At 59.5% G+C, this 21,627-nt stretch overlaps 1 protein-coding gene across 2 annotated transcripts; it reads left to right on the top strand.

Annotated features, from left to right (window-relative positions):
• The first annotated feature begins 1,405 nt into the window (after nt 1-1,405).
• ZNF316 (zinc finger protein 316) lies at nt 1,406-20,188 on the top strand. 2 transcript variants are annotated; one of them, XM_044233806.1, is made up of 6 exons: nt 1,406-1,448; nt 5,179-5,555; nt 5,739-5,872; nt 6,669-6,795; nt 7,297-7,410; nt 14,702-20,188. In XM_044233806.1, the coding sequence occupies exons 2-6, from the start codon at nt 5,207-5,209 to the stop codon at nt 17,023-17,025; spliced, it is 3,048 nt and encodes a 1,015-aa protein (XP_044089741.1). In that variant the 5' UTR covers nt 1,406-1,448; nt 5,179-5,206; the 3' UTR covers nt 17,026-20,188. The 2 variants fall into 2 exon arrangements, with proteins under 2 accessions (XP_044089741.1, XP_044089740.1); XM_044233805.1 differs by lacking the exon at nt 1,406-1,448 and having other exon boundaries at nt 4,287-5,555.
• The last annotated feature ends 1,439 nt before the right edge of the window (nt 20,189-21,627 follow it).

Below are 21,627 nucleotides of genomic sequence, written 5' to 3'. Positions count from 1 at the left end.
GGCCTGAGCCCGGCCAGGTCGCTGCTCTGTCCTGAAGGTCCAAGGCCAGGTGGTGCCACGGAAAACTTAAGAATAATGGTGCCTGTGGGGCGGGAGCTTGGGAAGGAGCAGGGCTCCACCACTGCTGACTGGGGCTTGCAAGCAGGCTGAAAAAAGGCCCCGATCTCTGTAAGGGCAAGAGCTCACTGTCACACCCAGCGGGCTGCCTGGAGGTGGATGCTGGCAGGTTCGGGGGAGGACTGCAGGTAGACTCTCAGTCTGGCGACCTCACCTCCTCACAGCTCCTGTAGTCACAGATCACTCGTGCCTCCCTCTGCTTGGAGGACCCTTCCCTTCCCAGAGGCTGGTCCTCCGCCTCATCCTGATACGGGTCCCTTCAGGGGAAGCTCCAGTTGGAGACCCTATTGCATTCATTCGGCTGCCCCCGGCCCACTGCCTCTCAGTCCTCATCGCCATCGCTGCTGAATAAAACGCTCTCATTTAGCAGCGTTGGTCCCGCACGCACTGGTGGTCCCGCAAGCAGGGCGTGTGAGCAGTGGACACCGGCCCCTCCTGCTGCGGTCGCACTTGCTCATCGCCTGCAAGGGGTCGCCCTCGTCCCTGTCTGGTGTCATGGCCCGTGGACTGGATAGAGCCTCCACGAGGCCTCTCCACAGGTCATCGCCTACCTCCACCGTCTCAGGACCTGGAGAGCGACCCAACGCTGGGGCTTGGGTCTGTCTCTGGTCTGGCACTCGGTCTGCACTCCCTGCACGTTGGTTGAATTAGGAATTTCGACTGGGCTTGGGAAGCCGTTAGGCTCAGAGCCAAGGGATCTCATGGGGAGAATCAAGGGGGAGGACGGATTTGGGGTGTCCAGGGGTTGGGGCCACGGTCTCTGGGTGGGGGGCGCCGGGGTCTTCAAAGGAGGACCTAGGTCTCAGAGCGGGGGGGGGGTGTCCAGGGGTGGAGTCAGGGTTTCGGGTCAGAGCAGGGAGCTCTGGGGTTCTCAGGGGAAGAGTCGGAGTTTTGGGGTGTCTGGTCCCGGCAGGCGGGGCTGGGTGTCCAGGCTGAAGTCGGGATCTCAGGTCAGAGAAGGGGGCGCTGGGGTTCCCAGGGGAGGAGTGGAGATCTTGGGTCCGGGCAGAGGACCCTGGAGTTCCCAGGAGTGGGGCACCAGGGTCCCCAGAGGTGGGGCCGGGATCCGGGACCCGGAGCGCCCTCCCTCGCACCAGGGGCGTTTCCTTGCCCTCCACGCACGCCCCCTCCGGGAGCCGCGCTCGACCCCGCGTGACCGGAAGTGGCCCCCCGTGGGCGCGGGCGGGGCGGGGCCCGGCGGCGGCACTTCCGGTGCCCACGCGCCGCCGCCGCGCAGCTCCGGGGCCGTCACTTTGTGTAGCGCGGGGCGCGCAGGCCCGGCCCGGCCCCGGCGTCCGGCGGCGGCTCAGCCGGCCCGGCGCGCGCGCGCGGTGAGTGGGCGGCAGGTGCGGGTGGCCAGGCGCGGGGCGCGGGGCCGGGTCGGACCGCCTCTCCACGCCGGCGCGGGAGGCCCCGGGGCTGGCGGGGCCCGGCCTGGGCCTGGCGGGGCCGGAGCGGCGCGCTGGCCGGGCATTCGGGGGGCCGCGCCCACGGCCGAGGCGGGCCTCGGACCCCCCCCTCCCGCCCCAGACCGCGCGAAGGGGGCGGGCTCCGACCCCCCGGGGCGGGCGGAGGCCGGCGGCGCGGAGCAGGCGGGCTGGGGAGGACACGCGCGAGTCCTCGGGAGGTGCCCGCCGCCGGCTAGGCCCTAGGGGCGGGGGTGGGGCCGTGGCCGCCCCCGGGGACACACCCATCCAGAAGGGGCTGTCACCGCCACCGCCTCTGGGGCAGACCCAAGCCAGACAGCTTGCCCCCTGGAGAGATGGAAATGCTTGGCTGGGGGCCCCCATGAGCTTGCTCAGTGACCTTGGGGGCCTCGTCTGGGTCCTCGGTCTCTGCCAGTGGAAGCTCCGGTGGGCTCCTGAGCTGTCTTCTATTGCTGGTAGTCCCGTAGGGGAACCCATCCCTGGTGTAGGGCAGGGTCTGGGCTGCCCCATGTGGCCACATAAGTGGGAAGGGGGCGGACCTTCGGTAGAGGACTAGGTGGGTAGGAAGAAGAGAAGGTGTGCAGGAGGTTCAGGCCCCTGGCTGCACCTGTGTGGGGAGACCTTGGTACTTAGTTTGGCTCAACAAGTGTTGGCAGGTGTGGGGAGCTAGTCAGCATGGTGAGAGGCCGGCCTGGGGGAGCTGGGATGGCCCCACTCGTCCAGCTGCACCGGGAGTAAATCCTGAAGGGTAGGGCAGCCTGATCCATGGACGCCCAGTGAGGATCGTAGTAGTCAAGGAGGGAAGGCTTCTTGGAGGAGACAAAAACATGGCGGGCCTTGAATAACGGGTGTGGGAGGGACCGGGCCTAGATATATGTGCACCCACACATTTCTCCTCCTTCTCTACATAGGTTCCTTGAATTTGGGACTTTTGTGGAGAGTTTCTAACAGTTTCCAAATTTTTTTTTTCTGTTTGTGTGGTCCTCCCTTCCCTCCGTGGAGGGTGTCTTGTTATCCTCAGCTGTAAGCACCCGTAGTACTGTATCCTAGGATGGGGGCCCCCGGGAAAATAAAGGACTGGGATAATGTGGGGGTTTATGTTGATGAGGCTGCTTACCTGACCCTCTGTGACTTCTGACCCAGAATCAGATGCCTGGAAGGAGGCAGAGTGAGTGTCAGTGGGCTGACAGGCTGGGAAGAGAAGTAAAGAAAGTGTGTGAGTCTGGGGGAGTGTGCCCAGCACCCAGCTGTATGGGGAGGCAGAAAGCATCTGGTGCCTGACTGAAGTCTGTTTTCCAGAATGATTCTGTTCTGGATTCTGGGTTGGGGTATGTGAGGTGTCTGGCTGTGCTAGGTCACAGTTCTGTCTGCAGGGTGACTGCTGACCTCCCATAGCTGCTGAGCCTTTCTCTTCTCTGGTCACCAGCACATGCATTTTGGGGAGCAGGGACTTCAGGCCCCAGCCTCTTTGAAGGCAGAGACTGTCAGTCCTTCTGGCATGGGCTCTGTTTGGAAGGAAACTGAAGAGTGATCAGTTTATTCTGGAATGTGGCAGTGGGGCCAGAATACTGAGGTGTTTTGTTTTGTTCTAGTGAGTTCTACGCCCAGTGCGGGGCTTGAACTCATGACCCAGAGATCAAGAGTCGCATGCTCTACTCACTGAGCCAGCGAGGCGCCCCTGAATTTTTAAGCTCTCATGTGCTTCACGTTGATTACAGACTTTAGACTCACTTCCTTAATAAATATTTGAGCGTTAACTCTGTGTCTGACATGGGGGATTCAGGGATGAGCAAAGGGAACTTCTGTCTCCCCGCATTTGACTGTGTGTTTGGGGAGACAGGTGGTAAGGAGACAGTTCCTTGAATATATAAAAATGAGGTGCCGTGAGGATAGAGTTCAGGGAACTGGGTGAAGCGGGGGCCCAGGAGGCTCCCCACAGAGGATCAGAGAAGAAGAGGGGAGGCAAGTTCCAGGGAAAGGGACTAGGATGGGCAAAGGTCCAGAGGTGGGACCAAGCACCGGGCCACTTTATTCCAAAGCCCTGGGGTTTTCTTCTGTTGCGACTGGGTCCTTGGATACAGCAGACCTGCTGTGGGAGTCTGTTCTGGATGGTGGCCAGGCAGGAGACAGCTCGGCTGCGCTTGGTGTGGCGTCTGGGTTCAGCCTGGATTTATAGCCTGAGGCCTGGGTGAGGAAAGCCCTCCGCTGATTTCTGAGGTGGGTGGCGGTTAGGAAACCTTTGCTGAGCATTCTCAGTGCCCTGAGTGCTGGGTAGGGCAGCTGCATCTTCCTGGAGGTGGCTAGAGTAGCGCTTGGCACGTGTGTTTCTATACTCCATGCCTTCACGTGGCCAAAGAGCTATGGAGGCCAAGAACCGTAGGTTTTGGGGAGAGGCTGGGGCAGCCCACCTAGGCATAGCTCTTCACCTGTGACACCGAGTTCCGTGACTGTGCATTCGCAATTCGGTCAGCTAGAGGGGAGCTTGAGGGGTGGGACAGAGGTGGCGTCTAGGTGCCCATGCAGTTCAGCCCCTGGACCTGGACGTTGTCTCTGGGAGGCCTTCATGAATGCTCCAAGTTCCTAGATTTTAAAGTATGGATTTAAAGCAGCAGCTTGGAACTGTTCACCCAAAAAGGAGCCTTGGACTGGTTAAAACTGTGACCCTGTTCTGGCCTTGGGCCTCCTGGTAAAGGGCGTTCACCTGGGAGGGAGGAGTGGCCCCTGGGCCTGTAGCCTCCTGTCCATCAGGTCCACAGCCCTTGGCTCTGGGCCATGCGGCCGCATGGCTATGTCTCTACCCAGCACCTGGGCTGACCCAGCTGTGACGGTGGCCTGAGTAGGACCTTATAAGCCACTGGGGCACTGGTGGTTCTGTCCTGGGATTTTCTGATCCTTAAACTTGAAGAGATGTCACAGGGTGTTTTAGATCATTGTTGCTGGTCCAGCGATGAACCAGATCTCCATGATCGGTTGAACTATCTCCAGATGCTCTGGGTGGAGTGAGGGGCAAGGGAGACACAGAAGGTGACCCACACTCAGCACCTCTGGTGTGCTGCTTCTGGCAGGAGGAGCCTGACCTGCTGGCCTTCCCAGCAGTGGCGAATAAGACCACCGGTCTCATTACACACCTGCCCGTGCCCAGGCCTCTCCTCCCTCACCCCTGCTGGCACAGCGTGGGTGCTGAGAGCTGGGCGAGCATTTTCCCCTGTATGTCAGGTGGGCTGTTCCTCCCAGGCTGCGCTCAGCTCTTTCAGCCAAATGTGGGTCACTCTCGGCCGTGTTGCCTGGGCTCCCTGTTTTCATGGCCCCTGAGGATAAAGACCCGGGCTAAATCCCTGATTTACTCCAAGAAAGCGCGGCGGTTCATACCCAGCACATAACTGCTGACAAGGAAGACCTGAGACTGCATAATGGGGTCACGGAGAGGGACTCTGTGGTTACTTTTTCTGGGTACAGAATGTCCCAGTTGTGCCATGTGAGACTGTGGAAAGAGCCTCGGTCGTCTCTCAGCCTTGGCGGCATTAGTGTCGAGTGGGGGAGCTGAAGCCCGCCCTCCGCGGGACGCTGCAAGGCTCGAGCGTCGCACCTGAGTGTGCGGTGGGCCGCTGGTCACCGCCGCCCGTCTGTGTTTCAGGCCGAGCTGAGGCTCTCCTCCGGGGAAGATGGCAGCCCTGCGCTCAACTCCAGACGCACCAGCCGCGCAGCTGGCGAAGGCGGAGGATGGGCTGGAATGGGGTCCTGCTCAGGAGGAGGAAGAGGAAGAAGAAAAGGGGCAAGAGGTGGAGATAGAGGAGGAGGAGGAGGAGATCGTCGTGGGAGAAGGGGAGGACGAGGAGGTGGGGGAGCAAGAAGAGGGGGGGCGGGCCGGGCCTGTGGACCAGGTGGAGGTGGAGCTGGACGAGGACGAGGACGTGGAGGAGGTGGTGGCTGAGGAGCGGAGTCTGACCTCGGGGACCCCGGAGCGCCTTGGCCGTGGCGGTGATGCCAAGTCCCCAGTTCTGCAGGAAAAGGGTAAGAAAAAGGAAGTGGCTCCTGGGGGAGGAGGCAGCAGGGGAGGGCAGGCTGGGGCACCATCGCCCAAGTTTTGAAACAGAGGAGCCAGGAGCTCCTGACCCTGCTTGCTGTCTGGGCAAAGGGGACGGTGGCAGCGAGGCCTGATGGCGGAGGCAGGCCCCTAAGAGATCCTCCCTTCAGCGTGGCAGGCCACCCGGCTTCCAGCCACACCTAGGGATGAGGACTTGGAGGAGGAGGAGGAGGAGGAGGAGGAAGAGGAGGAGGAGGAGGAAGAGGAGGAAGAGGATGACGATTCCTTGACAGCTGGATCTCAGGTGAGCTGCTGTCTCTGGAGCTCAGTTAACCAGGCGGGGTTTGCTTGGGGCGGGGTGGGGGGAAGGGGAGAATCTCGGCGCCTGGTGTTCCGGAGATCCCTGTGGGCATAGCAGAGGCTCTGTGGTCCTCAGGGCTAATTCAGGCTGTGAACAGGGACGGGGTAGCAAGAAGCGACTGGGGATCTCTAGCCCCAAGCCCATGGGACATGGTTCCACTTTCCTGGGGTCCGACCCTTCCCAGGCCATCACGTCCTGAGAATGTTGACTGCCCCTCCCTTGGCTGCCCCATGACCCCATACCTGGAGGGCCTGTCACCTGTCTAGGCCCGGGTTTCCTGCCGAGCCCAGTCAGACTGGACGCCAGGGCCCGCGGTCGGTTGAGTCAATGCTGCTCATGCACCCAGGCGTGGGCCCTCACGTTGCTGATGTGATCACTGTCAGCTGGACAGTAAGGGGGGCGGAGGACACAGCCTCCCTGCACGGGCACGGACTTGAGCTTTCTTGTTTTCTGACCTTAGTGTGAGTCGTGGCTCCGCCCCCCACATGCTGAGCATTTGCCCGCTCGGAGCCTGGGTTCCTAATCTCTGAGTGGAAATGGGGTCCTTGCCTTTCAGGCCCGCTGCCAGGCTTGGTCGCCCGTCAGTGACGGGATGTTCGGCTGTGTCCCCACGAGCTCCGTGTTGCAGGACCACGGTCACCTCTTCTTGAAGAGACTCCCTGTTGCTCGCCTTCTCGGGGCTCCCCCCTCCCCACCACCTCGGGCAGCTTAGGGCAGCAGCCAGGGCTCTGTTTTCCAGGGGCTGGTGACCTTTGAAGATGTGGCTGTGTACTTCTCCCTGGAGGAATGGGAAAGGCTGGACGCAGACCAGCGGGACCTTTACAAGGACGTCATGCAGGAAAACTATGGGATCTTGGTGTCCTTGGGTAAGCAGGGAGGCTTTCGGTATGATGGGTGCCGACAGCCTAGCCGTTTGAGAGAGTGGCTTCTGAAGCCGCAGGGTCTAGGAGAAGGGGATCCTGGAGCCAGCCTACCTTTTGGGGAAGTCCTAGGGCGCGGGGTCTCCACTGTGGTCCAGCAGTGCCGTGAGCCGGTGGATGTGTTGTGGGAGCCGCCCATCCAGCTCCGGTCTCTGCCGTCTGCTCCCAGAGGCCTCCAGGGTGAGGAGTCAGGTGCTAGAGGAGATGAAAGCGTGTGGAGGGGCTCAGCGGGGCGTCTCCAGGTACCAGGGCAAAAGTCTAGACTTGTGAATGTGGGATTTCCCAGGGTGGAGGCTGGGAGCCGGGAGGGCTGGTCCAGGAAGGATGGAGAAGAGGGAAGGGAGAGTGAGGAGCCGGTTGGCATGGCGGGGATGGCACTATGTGGGGTGAGGGGGGGGTCCTGCCCAGTGCAGCCCTGCAGCCGCCGGCTGTTTTTCTCCTGGCCAGGATACCCAATCCCCAAGCCGGATCTGATCTTCCGGCTGGAGCAAGGGGAGGAGCCCTGGGTCCCAGATAGCCCCCGTCCTGAGGAAGGAGACATTGTCACTGGCGTCTACACAGGTGAGTGGGAGATGGAATCTCGTGGGGTTTCTGCTGACACAGCTCCTCAGAGCTTTGCCAGACTTTGGCCTTGATCTTAGCCTGTGCCGTGGCCTTTGTGCTGGTGGTCCGGGATGTGGAGTGAGCCACGTGGAGACAGGGAGGCCGCCATGGGCTAACCTCTGCCTTTGTGGCCCATGGAATGGGTCCATGGGCCCATTCTAGCCCATGGAAGTCCAAGGTTGGTGAATCCTTAGAGGACCTACAGGTTTCTCTTAGGAGCCTTGGAAAATGTCCCTGTCCCTGCCTTGGAGCCTCTGATTGTTTTTTGTGTTTTGTAAGTGAGGCCCATTTGTTGAGTGTTTGGCTCAGAGAAAGTAAGTGCAGGAGCTGGGCAGACCTTGACTGAGAGAAACCCGCCTTTCTGGTTCCCACACTTGAACTGGTCCTGTGGCTTCTGCACCCACTGGGCTGTCTCTGAGCAGAGGGTCTGGGGGACAGGCCTCGGCCTGGGTGCGCAGCTTTGCCCCTTCCAGAAAGGAGATTTTGGAGGGAAGCGTTCAGGGTGTGTTCAAGGGTGGCAGATTTCCCTGGGGACCGCCGATGTGGCTCTGGGTGTTTCTCTAAGCCTCCGAGCTTCTCTTTGCTCACGTGGAGAATGAAGTGTTGGACCGAAATCCATAATTTCCAAGCAGAGGATGGGGGACTGTTGCTTCTGTGGGACTATTGCTTCTGCGGTGGTGCCTCAAGAGGTCTGTGAGTCGGGCTCAGTGTGTGGAAGAGATCGTGGAGGGTGTGTCTGCCTGGGGGCTCCAGTGACGTCCCCCTCTGCTGGCTCTTGCCAATCACGGACCTGGATAGACAGAGTAGCTCATGGACGTGTTTTAAAATAAAAACACAGAGAAACACAGACCATGTTACTGTGCCTGCAAGTGGACTCTTCGAAGTGTTTTCCCGTTTACTCTGTATCCTGGCGACAAGCCTGTGCGGTAGCAGGGCACAGGCAGCCAGCTGACCTCGCAGCTGAGGACGCTGACTTTGAAAGCTGGGCTCAGCCCCAGGGCTCTCTTGCCGTGGTGTCGCTGGACAGCCTTCCCGTCCCGGCTCTCCATGTGCTGTGGGGACCTCTCTGGGAATCGTTCCTGGGCTTCGGACTTGGGTGGGCTCTGGCTGGCGAGACCACGGCAGCTGCTTCCGGGACGAGTCTGGGACAGAGGGGATGTTTCTCAGGGGGTCTCAGTGGGCCCTGCTTATGGGCGGAGCTCAGAAAAGCCACCTGCAGATAAAGGGGCCACGGGCCTGTCTTTGCCAGTCTCTCATCATGTTAATAGGTGTGCCCCCATTCTCCGTGCTTCTTGGAGGGTCGTGGAGTATAGGCATTTGCAGGTTCTGGTGTGGGCGGTCCCCACAATGTGACCTGTGCACCTGGGTGGGGTCGGCAGCACCCTGAGGAAGCTGGCTAGCTGGGCCAGTGCCTCCCTGTCTTCCCCTGCCTTGTTGCTGTAGGAGGGCCACATGGCCTCGAGTGCTCCCCCATCCCCGCCCCTTGCCACCCGGCGAGCCCGAGGTCGGTGCAGGCCCCGGGCATAGTTTTAGATACATCCCTGTCTGCAGGGGTCAGCTCAGGTAGGGCAAACCCATCTGAGGCCTTTTTTATCTTTTAATACCTATTTATTTGTTCATTTGTTTATTTGAGAGAGACAGAGTGTGCGTGCAAGAACAGGGCGGGGGTACAGGGAGAGGGAAAGAGAGAGAGAGAAAGAATCCTCAAGCCCACACCCCTGCCTGATGCAGGGCTTGATCCTAGGACTCCGAGACTGGTGACCTCAGCTGAAATCAAGGGCAAGCCACTTAACTGACGGAGCCCCCAGGCACGCCGTCTAAGGCCTTTCTTAACGATGACTGTAGTCTTCTTGCTAAAGGTCTTCTCCCCGTACTCATTTCCGTGTGGCCGAGTCTGTTACGAATTGCTGGGTCTGGACGGGGCAGATGCTCGCTGTCCTGGGCCCGACAGAGTTTCTGGATCTCTAGACTGTAGCCTGGCAAAACACCAGTATACTCCTCTTGTGCTTTTTGAAGAACTGGGCCAAAAGGTTTGGACTCTGGCCAGATTGTCCCCCTCAGACGCCCCATCCCGTCTGCCGTACTGACCTGAAGTCCCCTGCTCTGCCCTTCCGGCTCTGGGCTCGGCCCCTCCACCGCAGGCCGTGAGCCCTGCACACTGCGCTCTCCTCGCCCCACCCCCCTCCTGTGCCTTTCTCCTCGCCTGGCTTGGATAGCAGCACCTCGCCCTTGTTTGTGATAGCCCCATGTAGTCGCCCGCCAGGTCCCTGTTTGTGGCGGGACCCCATTTCCTGGCCACAGCTGCATTGCAGCAGGGTCGTGGCCAGAGCGTGGCTGCCGGCTGACGTCACACCTCCTGAGGATGCTGCCACCACCACCTGGGGCCGGTGGCCCGGCTTCATGTCCTTGTTGGGTTGGCTTTCTGCTCTCTGAGGTGGACCCTCTTGGCCTCTGATTTCTCAGCTGCCTTTCTGGCTGCTTCTGCACCTGCCCTTGCTTGTTCCCAAGACCAGGATGGTCCTGCATTGTCTTCTGTTCTCTCCAGGAGACCGTGGCCAGAGCTTACGTCAATGCTACCCATCCTCAGCTTCCTTCTCTAGCCCTCATCTTGTCCGCTTGTCCATCCGTACCCTTGATCGCAACACTTCTGTGATGGTCATTTCAGAGTGAACCTGAACCTGACGGGACTTCTCCTACCTCAGTCCCCTCTTGCAGCGTCCTTGGCACCTGAGTGCCAATGGCTCCGTGCCTGATTAGTCCTTGTCACTTTGCCTTCCTCTCCCTACCCTGTCCCAGGCTTTCATGAGGCCAGCAGGCCTGTGGCCACAGGTGTTCCCGAGCTGCCTCTGCCTTTCCTCTAGGGGATTCCCCATGAACTTGGCACAGCATTTGGGCCTTGCTGTGGCCTTGAGGCCGCTGCCCCTCTAGGCTCATCTCCACCCTTAGCTCTTCAGGCTCAGCCACAAAGACAACCTTTCTCTTCAAGCCTGCCTCAGGGCCTTTGTGCCTGCTGTTTCCCCTGCCAGGAGTGCCTTTTGTGTGGCTGGCTCTGCTGTTAGGACCCCCACTGAGTCATGTGTTCCTGAACACACAGACTTCAGGAGCACAGCCTCCGGCATTACTCCAGGATGTTCCCTGCATGTAGGGCAAACAGCAATGTCTGAAATGGTCCTGCCTAGATGTTTGCTTCCTCATTTCCTGTCTGCTGCTGCCCACCGCCTCTGTAAGAGCTGGCACTGGGTATTGTCTACCCTGCGCTGTCTCCACGGTGCCTGGCGCGGGCCTGGCACCCAGCGGGGCTGGCGGCTGATCCCCTCCCTCCTTGGCTGCTGTTCCTCCCCCTTGTGTGAGAGTGAAGGACGGAAGAGAAATACGGCATGCAGGGTCACACCTGCTTAAAGATGACCCGGGAAAGGAGAGACAGAAAATTTAAGAGCAATAAGAGGTAAAACACCAAGGTGGGGGAATCTCAAGTTTGGTGAGCACCGTCAGCGGTTCTGGAGAGGTGGAGGTCAGGAGTGGCTGTGCGGTGCAGGCCCGGCCCCAGCCGGCAGGTGGTCTTTGCCTCACACAGCCGGTGAGCACCTGGGCTGAGCACCCGGGCTGGGCACCCGGGCTGGGCTGTCTGCCAAGGGAAAACTGGGGTCAGGGGAATATTGGTCCCTAGCGTGGACCTTCCCTGCCTTTGCCACACCCCTGAGGGGGTCCTGGGTGTCCCTGAATCCCCCTTTTTTGTCTGAGCCAGGAGAAGGCATTTGGGTCCCTTCTTGCCTCTGCCCCCTGGGCGTGGTGTAGGCAGAAGGGGAAGGAACCAGGAAACATTCCAAGTGAGGAAGAGCCGGGCCTCAGGCTCCTGTTAGTAGCTCTTCCTTGATATTATACTCATGGTACAGATGAAGAGACTGAGGCGAGAGGTCACTAGCCAGTGATGGGGGACGGGCCCTGTGCTTGGAGGACAGAGCCCAGCACAGAAACCTGGCCCTGTCGGGAGCTGCCGCCTCCCTCACGCTTGAATACAGGCCTGGTTACCAGACTCTGCTCAGTGGGAAGGAAGGGCAGCTGTCCAGCAGCTCCGGAGGCAGGAGCCCACCTGCAGCATGGGGCACACCAACCCTGTCCACATCCTCGCCTTGTAACTGTCCCTCGGGGGGCGGGGGGCTCTCCACAAATGCACCTCGAGTCTCCGGGTCTTGATGGCAGAGTTGGCGCTGGTGTTGACAGCAGAGATGGGTTGATTAGTCGGAGCTGACTCACCAGGGGCCCCAGGTCAGGGTGGGCCCGGGGGCAGGCCTCCCGGTTCGCGGACAGGGGCAGAGGTGGCTTGGGGGTGCGAGTCACAGAAAACGGTGGCACGGTTCTCAGGACATCATGTGTCTGTCAAAGCCCCCCGCGTGGCTCGGGGGCTTTCATCTTCTTTGAGGTCCTGTGATTAGAGCCTTGGTAGGGCACTTACTGGAGGTGCCTTGGGGGCTCTCCTGACAAAGCTACTGGTCAGGCCCTGGGATTGTCATCGGGCCTCAGAGCACTGGTTCCAGCCTAGCTAATCATCACCCAGGGTCATAGTCCTTGGGAGCAAATGTCTCAGGGAGATGAGACAGCAGCTTCCCACTTCCCAGGGTCCTCTTCTCTACCCTGTCCCTGTGCGTTCGGAAAGGAGCAACTGTGTTTGACCCTATGGGCCACTGTTACAGTATGTCCCCTCACCCACCTTGTAGAAGCATTCTCTGCCCTGGCTCTCGGCTCACACGCAGACCTGGTAAGTGCTCACTTGGATTCCAGCAAACTCCCTGGGAACCTTGAGAGACCCTTCCATTGGACACCCCCACTCCAGGGTCCCACCTCCAGACCCTGATCCACTTTGGTGACAGAAAGAAGGGAATGGAACCCAGTCTTGGGGCAGGCTGGTCTTTGTCTGCCTCCCCCTCCAGTGGCCCTGCTCCTCCTGGCGATCGTGGGGTGTAGCCGGCCCTGACTGCCCAGGGACACAGCTGCCCTTACTGCCCCACATTAGGTGTCACTGGTGCTCCCCACCACCTTGCTGTGTGCTCAGTGTTTTCTCACTCCTGGACAAGTGGCTGTGCCGGCTGTGTTGCTCCCCTCTGTAGGGGCTTGAGGTGGGGGCTGGGTAAGGGCTCATCTTTCCCAGTGTGTGTGCGGGGCTTTCTGCTGCTCCTAGACCCCCAAGAAAGAGGTGTTGTGGGTGAGTCACTGGGACCTCGCCCACCCTTCCCAGTTCTGAGTGGCTGAGGTGACCTGTTGGCGGGCCCTCATTTGGCCTGCGTGTCTACTGTGTCTCCAGCAGGGATGACCCTGGGCTGGGCCTTGGGGTACACACTAACCCCACTAAGACAGTGAACTTGTTCCTCAGCTTGAACTCCCTCTGCGTTGGCAGGTCTCTAATTCAAACTAACAAATTCTTGTGCTAAAATTCTTTTTGAGACTCATGGGAAGCATTCCCAGCTGACCTGAATATTTGCTGACCCGCCTGTCCCTGCACCAGACCCTCTCGTCTCACAGGGGTGCTCTGAGCTTCCCAGGGAGGAGCTGGGCCATTTCTGTGCTTGTGACAGGGACCAGCCATTTCATGTCACCCACTCGTGGCCCTGGGTGACAGCTGGAGATAAGCTGACTGTAGTTCAGCAAACTTCGTCTCTTATTTTAAAGCTTATTTTTACTATAACAGTATAATATTACTAACTGTAGAAAACTTGAATATGCAATTACAAAAAAATAAAATAACCCGTTTCTGTATGCCTTTAAATGACGCGTGTTTTATTTCCGTAGCCGCAATCATGCCCGAACAGTTGTGTGTCTGCTTTTATTTCCCCCCATGCTGTGCTGTTTTCCCTTGTGACCATGTCACCGTACATGTACAGTGCCATACAGAATACAGGACGAGGGCTGAGCCAGGCTGGGCAGCCCTCCTGGGCCCCGACCTGCCTCCGGGGGTGGGACTCGGTCCTTTAGGCTCATCCAGCCAGGTGATGCCTGACACTGGCCACAGTTTCTGTGGTGGACCCAGGTGGGGCAGGAGAGGGGTTTTGCACCCTCGGAGCTTAAACCTTCCAGATGCTAGTATTCTGGAGCGGTCAGCAGCATGGTATGCGACCACTGTGGACACACACGGGGCAGAGTGTGCGTGAGAAAGTGGGCACACAGGTGCTTTGGAACACCTGGGGCCACCGTGGGTCAGCGTTGTCCCTTCTCTTCCTTACGAGACTTCGTGCCTGTCCCATAAACGGTAGTTCCCTCCTGAGTATGATGGCAAGCACATCAGCACCCCATTTTCCAAACTAGAAAACCCTACAGGCCAATTCCATATCCACACTCTGCCCTGAAGGGAGAGGTCAGTTTGGTGGAGGAGATGGAGAACTGTAAGACCTTGGTGGCAGGGTGGGGGGCAGTGTCCTTGGCCTTCTGGGATAGGAAAGTGCTTGCAGTTCACCTTAACCAGCTTGGGACTGTTTCCCAAATGCACAGGCACTCAGAAAAAGCCAGGCTTTGGGGTGGCTTACAGAGAAGCCGGGGCTGTGGATGAGTGCAGGGAGCTAGGGCCCAACGGCCCCTGCAGGTCTCCTGGGCTCAAGGAGCCTTGTCAGGTTCTGTTCCGAGAGTGGGAAGGAGACCCACGTCTCCTGGCCAGCCTGAGGCTGGTGGAGAAGGACTCCGAAGGGAAGGGATGCCGAGCAAAGCCCAGGTGCTTACAAAGGCAGGTCCTCAGCTGCAGGACCTTGGGGCTGTGCTGGCCCTGGAGACTTGCTGGGCTTGGACCGAGCAGGGCAGGGCTGGAATGCTCTGGAAGACATAAGGGTTTTGGGGAGAACAGCTCAGGGGTCTCTCTTTTCCTGGGTACAGGACCGCTGTTGTGAGCTTAGGCGACCAGTTTTATAGTGTTCCTGCTCCTCAGCAGGGCCGCAAGCCCTGGAGATCTGCCAGAGGGATTAGTGAATTGGTGCCATTTGAGGATAGAGTAAGCAGTAATCTTGGCCTCCGCTAAGAGGGACACCCGCCCGCACATTTCTCCTGTCTGCAGCTTTCCTCCTAACTGAGGGAGGCAGTGGCTCTACTGCCCCAGGGATGCTGGAACGGGTCCTGTTGGACCAGAGAGGCATCCTGTCCAGAAACTGGGGATGGAGGCTAGGGGAGCTTGGGGTCCCGCCCAAGTGTGATTTCTCTAGGGAGGAGCCTGCAAGGGGTTGTCTCGGCCTCCTCTCACTTCTCCCTTCGGGCCTTCCTTTGTCACCTTCAGGGGCCTGGTTCTGGACCGACGACCTGGACGACCACGAGGAGGAGGAGGATGAAGACTTCTTGGCGGAGGTGGCGGAGGAAGAGAATGAGCCTCCGGGGCTCTGGTCAGCAGCCTACGGCGTGGGGGACGTTCCTGGGACGTGGGGCCCCGATGACTCAGATTCAGCGCAGACTCCGGAGGGATGGGGTCCTGACCCCGGGGGCCTCGGGGTCCTGGCCGAGGGGTCAGAGGCGAAGCCCTTCCTGCCGGGCCGGGAGCCTGGCGCGAACCTGCTGGCGCCCTGGGCGTTCCCTGCCACTGTGGCTCCCCCGGCCGGGCGGCCCGAGACCACGTGCGACGTGTGTGGCAAAGTGTTCCCGCACCGGTCCCGGCTGGCCAAGCACCAGCGCTACCACGCGGCGGTCAAGCCCTTCGGCTGCGACGAGTGCGGTAAGGGCTTCGTGTACCGCTCGCACCTGGCCATCCACCAGCGCACGCACACGGGAGAGAAGCCCTTCCCGTGTCCGGACTGTGGCAAGCGCTTCGTCTACAAGTCACACCTGGTCACTCACCGGCGCATCCACACGGGCGAGCGGCCCTACCGCTGCGCCTTCTGCGGTGCGGGCTTCGGGCGCCGCTCCTACCTGGTCACGCACCAGCGCACGCACACAGGCGAGCGGCCCTACCCGTGCCCGCACTGCGGCCGCAGCTTCAGCCAGAGCTCGGCGCTCGCGCGGCACCAGGCGGTGCACACGGCCGACCGGCCGCACTGCTGCCCCGACTGCGGCCAGGCCTTCCGCCTGCGCGCCGACTTCCAGCGCCACCGGCGCGGCGGCGGTTGTGCGGAGCCCGGCGGAGACGGCCCTCGGCGGGAGCCCTGCGACACAGTGCCCGCGCCAGGGCCCGAAGAGGCTGACGCCGGGCCAGAGGGGCCTGAGGAGGCCGAGGCCGGTGAGGCGGACGGAGAGGCCGAGGTCGAGGCTAGAGAGGAGGTGGCGGCGGCGGCAGTGGGGCCCACCCCCGGGAGCAAGGAGGACCCCGAGCCGGACAGACGGTTCCTTGAGCTGGGCAACGGCCTGGGGGACGGCGAAGGCCCTTCCTCGCACCCACTCGGCTTCCACTTTCCTGTGCACCCCAAGTCCTGGCTGCACCCGGACGGCTTCCCTATCCTGGGCCTCCCGGACTTCGGGGAGCGGCTGCCGGCCGATGGGCGCCCCCTGCCGGTCCCCCTGGGGGGCCGGCTCGCCCTGGTGGAGGGCGCGGGGCTAGCCTGCGACCCTTTCGGTGGCGGCGGGCCGGGGGCCGGGGGCGGCGGCGGGCTTCGCGCCTTCGCGCCGGCTGTCGGGGGACTGCTGGGCGAGCCGGCGCCCGCCGCGCTGGCAGAGGAGGAGAGCCCGTGGATCTGCTCCGACTGCGGCAAGACGTTCGGGCGCCGCGCCGCGCTGGCCAAGCACCAGCGCTACCACGCGGGCGAGCGGCCGCACCGCTGCGCGGACTGCGGCAAAAGCTTTGTGTACGGCTCGCACCTGGCGCGCCACCGCCGCACGCACACGGGCGAGCGGCCCTTCGCGTGCACCGAGTGCGGCGCGCGCTTCGCCCGCGGCTCGCACCTGGCGGCGCACGTGCGGGGCCACACGGGCGAGAAGCCCTTCGTGTGCGGCGTGTGCGGCGCGGGCTTTAGCCGGCGCGCGCACCTGACGGCGCACGGGCGCGCGCACACCGGTGAGCGGCCCTACGCGTGCGGGGAGTGCGGCCGGCGCTTCGGCCAGAGCGCGGCGCTGACGCGGCACCAGTGGGCGCATGCCGAGGAGAAGCCGCACCGCTGCCCCGACTGCGGCAAGGGCTTCGGCCACAGCTCGGACTTCAAGCGGCACCGGCGCACGCACACGGGCGAGAAGCCCTTCCGCTGCTCGGACTGCGGCCGCGGCTTCGCGCAGCGCTCCAACCTGGCCAAGCACCGGCGCGGTCACACCGGCGAGCGGCCCTTCCCGTGCCCCGAGTGTGGCAAGCGCTTCTCGCAGCGCTCGGTGCTCGTCACGCACCAGCGCACGCACACGGGCGAGCGGCCCTACGCCTGCGCCAACTGCGGCCGCCGCTTCTCGCAGAGCTCGCACCTGCTCACCCACATGAAGACGCACCGCGGGGCAGCCGGCGCGCCCGGCTCCGCGCCAGCGGCCCCCGCGTCCAAGACCGAGGCCCCCGCCAAGGGGACGTCAGGCGCGGGCAGCGGGCCGGGGGAGCGCGGCAGCACCCTGCTGGAGTTCGCGGGCGGAACGAGCTTCGGCTCTGAGCCCACCGCCCCCTTCGCGGGGCCCTCGGGCGCCTACGAGGAGAGCATCCTGTGATGGCCTGAGGCCGACGGAGGCGCAGCCCGCTGGGCCGCCGGCCCCCTTGCTCCTCTGGCCTCGGGGTGCTGAGGATCCTAGTCCTGGTGCGGTGCCTTCCCCTCAGCCCCCAGTGCACCGCATCCCCCGCCCCAACCTCGGGCGCCCCTCCTGCCCAGCTCCGGGAAACCGGGCCGCTGAGCTCGTCCGGCCGTGCAGGGGGCGTGTGGGGAGAGGAGAGCCACGCGCAGAGGAGGCGAGGGCAGGGGGCGGCCACCCCCACCGAGACTGCTGCATCCCACGCGGTAGGGATGGCAGGCGAGGTTATTTATTTCACTCGGATTCCGATTTGGGTGGCCTGGGGGACCGGCGGCCGATGAGTCTAGTCTGTAAGTGGGTTGTACAGCGAGGGAAGGGGAGCCCTTGCGTCGAGGGGAGGGTGGGGTGGTCGAGGGCAGAGCATCGGGCTCCTCCAGTGGCTTTGGTTGACGACTTCTTCCCATTCCTCAGTGAGGGACTTCAGGGACCTTGTGGTCATTTGAATGTGTCCGGGAAGTTTTAAGGACTGCGCAGGGCTAGGGGAAGCCTTCTGGGTTTCTGGAGGACGATGTTCCTCCCTACCGAGGAGGGACAGAGATGCGACTGGGAAAGATTTTATTCTGTCTACTGTGGATATTTATTTCCATCTCTTGTATGGCCTGAAGAATCTGGGAGGAGGAGAAAAAGCCAGAAACCAAATTTGTGGCCCCAGGCGGATGGGTTGCAGGTGTTCCAGGGTCCTGAGGGAGTTTGAAGCCTTATTCTGGGGGGAGGGTCACTCACTCTCACCCCACTTGAGCACCGAGATCAGCCAGGCACTAATTCTGCCCCTGCCGGTTTTGGTCTCCGCCTCCCCCTTTGAGTCCTTCGGTACTCTCACCTCTAAGCAGCTGGAGGTGGCACGCTCAGAGATCCTTGGGGGCCCCTTGCTGGCTGCTACAGCCATGGCCCCAGCCTTCAACTTCCTGGGCCGCCACCTCCCCTGGAGCAGTCAGACACATGGGCCCCTGTCCTCTAAGCCCAGTGCTTATTTAGGTTTAATGACCAATTGTAAAGTGACAGGTCAGCAGCAGGATCAATTCTCACATCCCTACGGGGCTAGGGCCCTGTGATGCCTATGGGTCCCTTGAATGCTGCTTCTGTTGTTATTCTGTACTAGGAGCAAGTAGTGTTTCTGTTTAGAATCCCACGTCACAGGGTGGGCAGTCTGTATAGTGGAAGTCCACCTGCAGGGGTGTGGACTTGAGCCTGTGGCTCAATGACAGGCCAGGCACCCAGCTATGCAAATCCTGCGCCTGGCGGGCACCCCGCCCTCTGGGTTGGGCCATTGGGAGGCACTGGGCAGGCAGCTGAAATATGGCTCACATGAGATCCTTCCCTCCCTGAATGCCTTGTGGGCCAGTGAGTGGGGCCAGAAAACAGATTTTGAAGCAACCGCATTCCCTTTTAGACCTAGTTCCTTCTGTTTTAGTGTAGACATGGCCTTGGGAGAGCCAGCAGCCAGACTGCTGGGGCTGGGAGCGGGGTAGGAGGCACAGTAGTCAGTGGGTGGGAAGGGGGCGTGGATGGTGGCGGAAACAATTCGCCTGGCTGGGTGCGGGGGTGGGGTCGGGCGGGTGCTGAGGAGGGCAGGGGTCCCTGGAGGCGTCAGCAGTGCTGGATGATGCTTTCCCTGTCCTCACTTTCTTTCCTCTCCCTGTGAGACAGGAACCTCAGGGGTCAAGTTCAAGGCAGCGTAGCCCCACATGGCTGGGGTGTGGCTCTGTGCTCATCCCCGCCTTGCACACCCCTCAGAGTTCGTACCTTTGGTGCTGCCCTGGGCCCCAGCTGCTTCTGCCCTGGCCAGGAGCCATCAGCAGGAGGACCTAGCTTTAATAAAGACTGGAGAAATGAGCTTTCTGACTGGATTCCATGCTGTGCTGCTCCTTAGTGCCCTCAGGGAGGCTCTGCAAGGTCTCGGGCCTTTTTTTCTGCAAACAAAACGAAACACAAAAAGCTTTTTTTTTTTTAGGAGTTCCTCCTTTCACTCCTTTCAGAGACTAGAAATGGCCCATGAGGAGTCAGCCCAAGATGAGCTTTGGCTCCTGCTGCCTGTGTCTACCAACTCTTTCCGGGAGTCCCCAGCGGGCCCCCCAACACTGCCACAAACTCTTTGTAACACGCCTATCTTGGGACCTTCCTGTGCTTAGGGTTGTTTTCTCCAGCCTTTCTGAGGTCAGAGGAGAGGGGCCAGGTCCCCCTCCCGGGGGGCCAGACACATGCTGAGTCACAGACGTTTCCTCAGAGGCCTCGACGTTTCGTAGGCTTGTCTGGGCTCCTCTGCTCTGTGCCAGGGCACAGGGCGCCTCCTGTTACCCCCCAATCTCCTTCCTTTGTACTGATTTCTTGACTCCATTCTTCTCACCACATGAGGTCCCCACAACCAGATCTGACCTCCCATTCTTGGCCCACGGATTTGGAAAATATGAACTATGAAGTAAATTCTCTTTCAGATGTGATTTGGAGGCATCAGAGCAGAACCCAATGTTTCAGTTAAAAAAAAAAAAAAAAGACTTGGCGTGACAGATGGATGTTAAGACCTAGTTACGAATTGATGGCCTTGAGGATCTTAAAAAGTCTACTCAGAAAAGGTAAATTATCCCCTGATAGAGCTTATCGTTGTGCGGCCAAATTCCTTTTTATTTGGGGGGCGGGGGAGGGGGCGACCCAATCCTGATGGTCATAGAAAAAAAAAAAAAAAAAAGTAGACAGCCTTCCTGGCTTTGAGACGACTTCCAAATTTCTGGAGTCCCTGATTGATTTCCCCTGAGTATCAATTTGGGGGAATCTGGGGCCATTTGGGGGGCATCTTCAAACATTGCCAAGGAGTGGAAGCCCCAGGAGATATGACTTGTGCAAGGTGGTACTTCGAGAGCCTCAAGGCTCCGAGAATGCTCTCTGGCCTCCCCCTTCCTTTGTTATTTTCCCGTTTCTCTATTGCTTGCATTTCCCCAGCCTCCTTCCTCGCTCCTGACCCTTTTACTTGATCTCTTCACACACCTCCTTCTAACTTTTTTTTTCTTTCTCTAATTGGCTACGAATGGAATAAAGTATTTTGACATTCTGGGGTTATATTTATTAAATAAAGCTTTATGATCCTTGTTCATTATTTATTTTTTTTTCCTGATTATAAAATACATGCTAGTTGTAAAAATCCCAGCAGTACAACAAAATGTGTTACGTGCACACTTACGTCCTAAAGAGTCACCACATCCCGCCACGGGGCACCAGAGCGGGGCAGGAGCTGTGGGAGCACATTTCTTCCATGCAATGGAAACGTCTCACCGCTGGACATACTTTACATGTCCCCTTGCAACTTGCTCCCCCCCTCCATTTAACAATATATTAGGACATGAGTGAGAACTACCTCACTCATTTTAACTGCTCCATGATAGCCTTTCATTTGTGGATGTACCAGTAATTGGTGTAACTTGTCCCCCAAGAATGGGCATTTGGTTGTTTCCAGCTCCTGACAATTAGAAACAATGCTGCAAAGTAGGTTCTTGTACATATCTCCGTGCAGTTATGTAGATTTTTAGTTATCTTTTTAGGAAAAGCCCTAGAGGTGATGTCGCTGGGCCAAAAGGCATGTGTTTGTAAAATTCGGGGTACAGCTAAATTGCCCCTGGGAAAGGCTAACTCCAGTCCAGCAACGTGTTCCCCCAGCGCAGTGAGAAAGTACGAGTGGTCCTCTGCCTGGCCAACAGGTGGCACCAACAATCGTTTTAATCTTTGCTTTGTTCTTAATTTTACAGAGGTGAATGGCTTGCATTGTTCTATTTCTTTCAAACATGTAAACAAGTTATTAAAAAAAAAAAAAACCTCATACCCTTGGCTAAGGTATTTCTGGGATTCTGGCTATAATATACGCTTACCCAGTTCAAGTTCATAGTTTCCATATTTTCTGAAGACAAGACATCTCAGGTTTACCTTGAAAATTTCCGACCCCAAACCTGCAATCGGCCACCTCTCCAAGGAGCCGGGATTCCTTTAGTGGGAAATGATATTCAGGGACTATAATTTGGTGCTGGGGTGCTCAGTGCTATCGGGTTGATTTTTATCCCCCTAAGGAAAAAATACACTTTCCAGCTAGAATTCTATCTCCAGCCAAGCTATTCTGGTTGCAAAGACAAGTGATATTTTTAGATCTGCGAGAATTTCAGAAAAATTTACCGTCCTTTAGCCATTCATAGGAGGCATGTCACACAAGGAAAGAATCGACCAAGAAAGAGGAAGATTTGGGATGTAGGGAAGCGTGGAGCCAGTCCAGGAGGAAGAGCTGACTCTGGGACAACAGCTACACAGCAGTCTTGTTGCAGCGCGAGAAAGGAGAGCTTCAGGAATTAGGTCTCCGCGGAACGGGGGAAGCCAGTAGAGTCAAAAATATCCCTGAGAGGCCGCGCACGGAAGAGCAGAGCTATGGCGAAAGGCGGGCCTGAAGGTCAAAAGGGACCTCGGCTGGGAAAGCCAGCGTGGCACCTCTCGGGGTCATGAAGTAAACGCTCTTCAGACAAGAACCGGGTCAGGGAGGAACCAGGATCCTGT

The sequence above is a fragment of the Neovison vison genome, chromosome 14, assembly GCF_020171115.1.
Source record: "Neovison vison isolate M4711 chromosome 14, ASM_NN_V1, whole genome shotgun sequence".
Classification (NCBI taxonomy): domain Eukaryota; kingdom Metazoa; phylum Chordata; class Mammalia; order Carnivora; family Mustelidae; genus Neogale; species Neogale vison.
The sequence above is the reverse complement of the archived record's forward strand: the minus strand, read 5'-3'. Positions and strand labels throughout refer to the sequence as shown.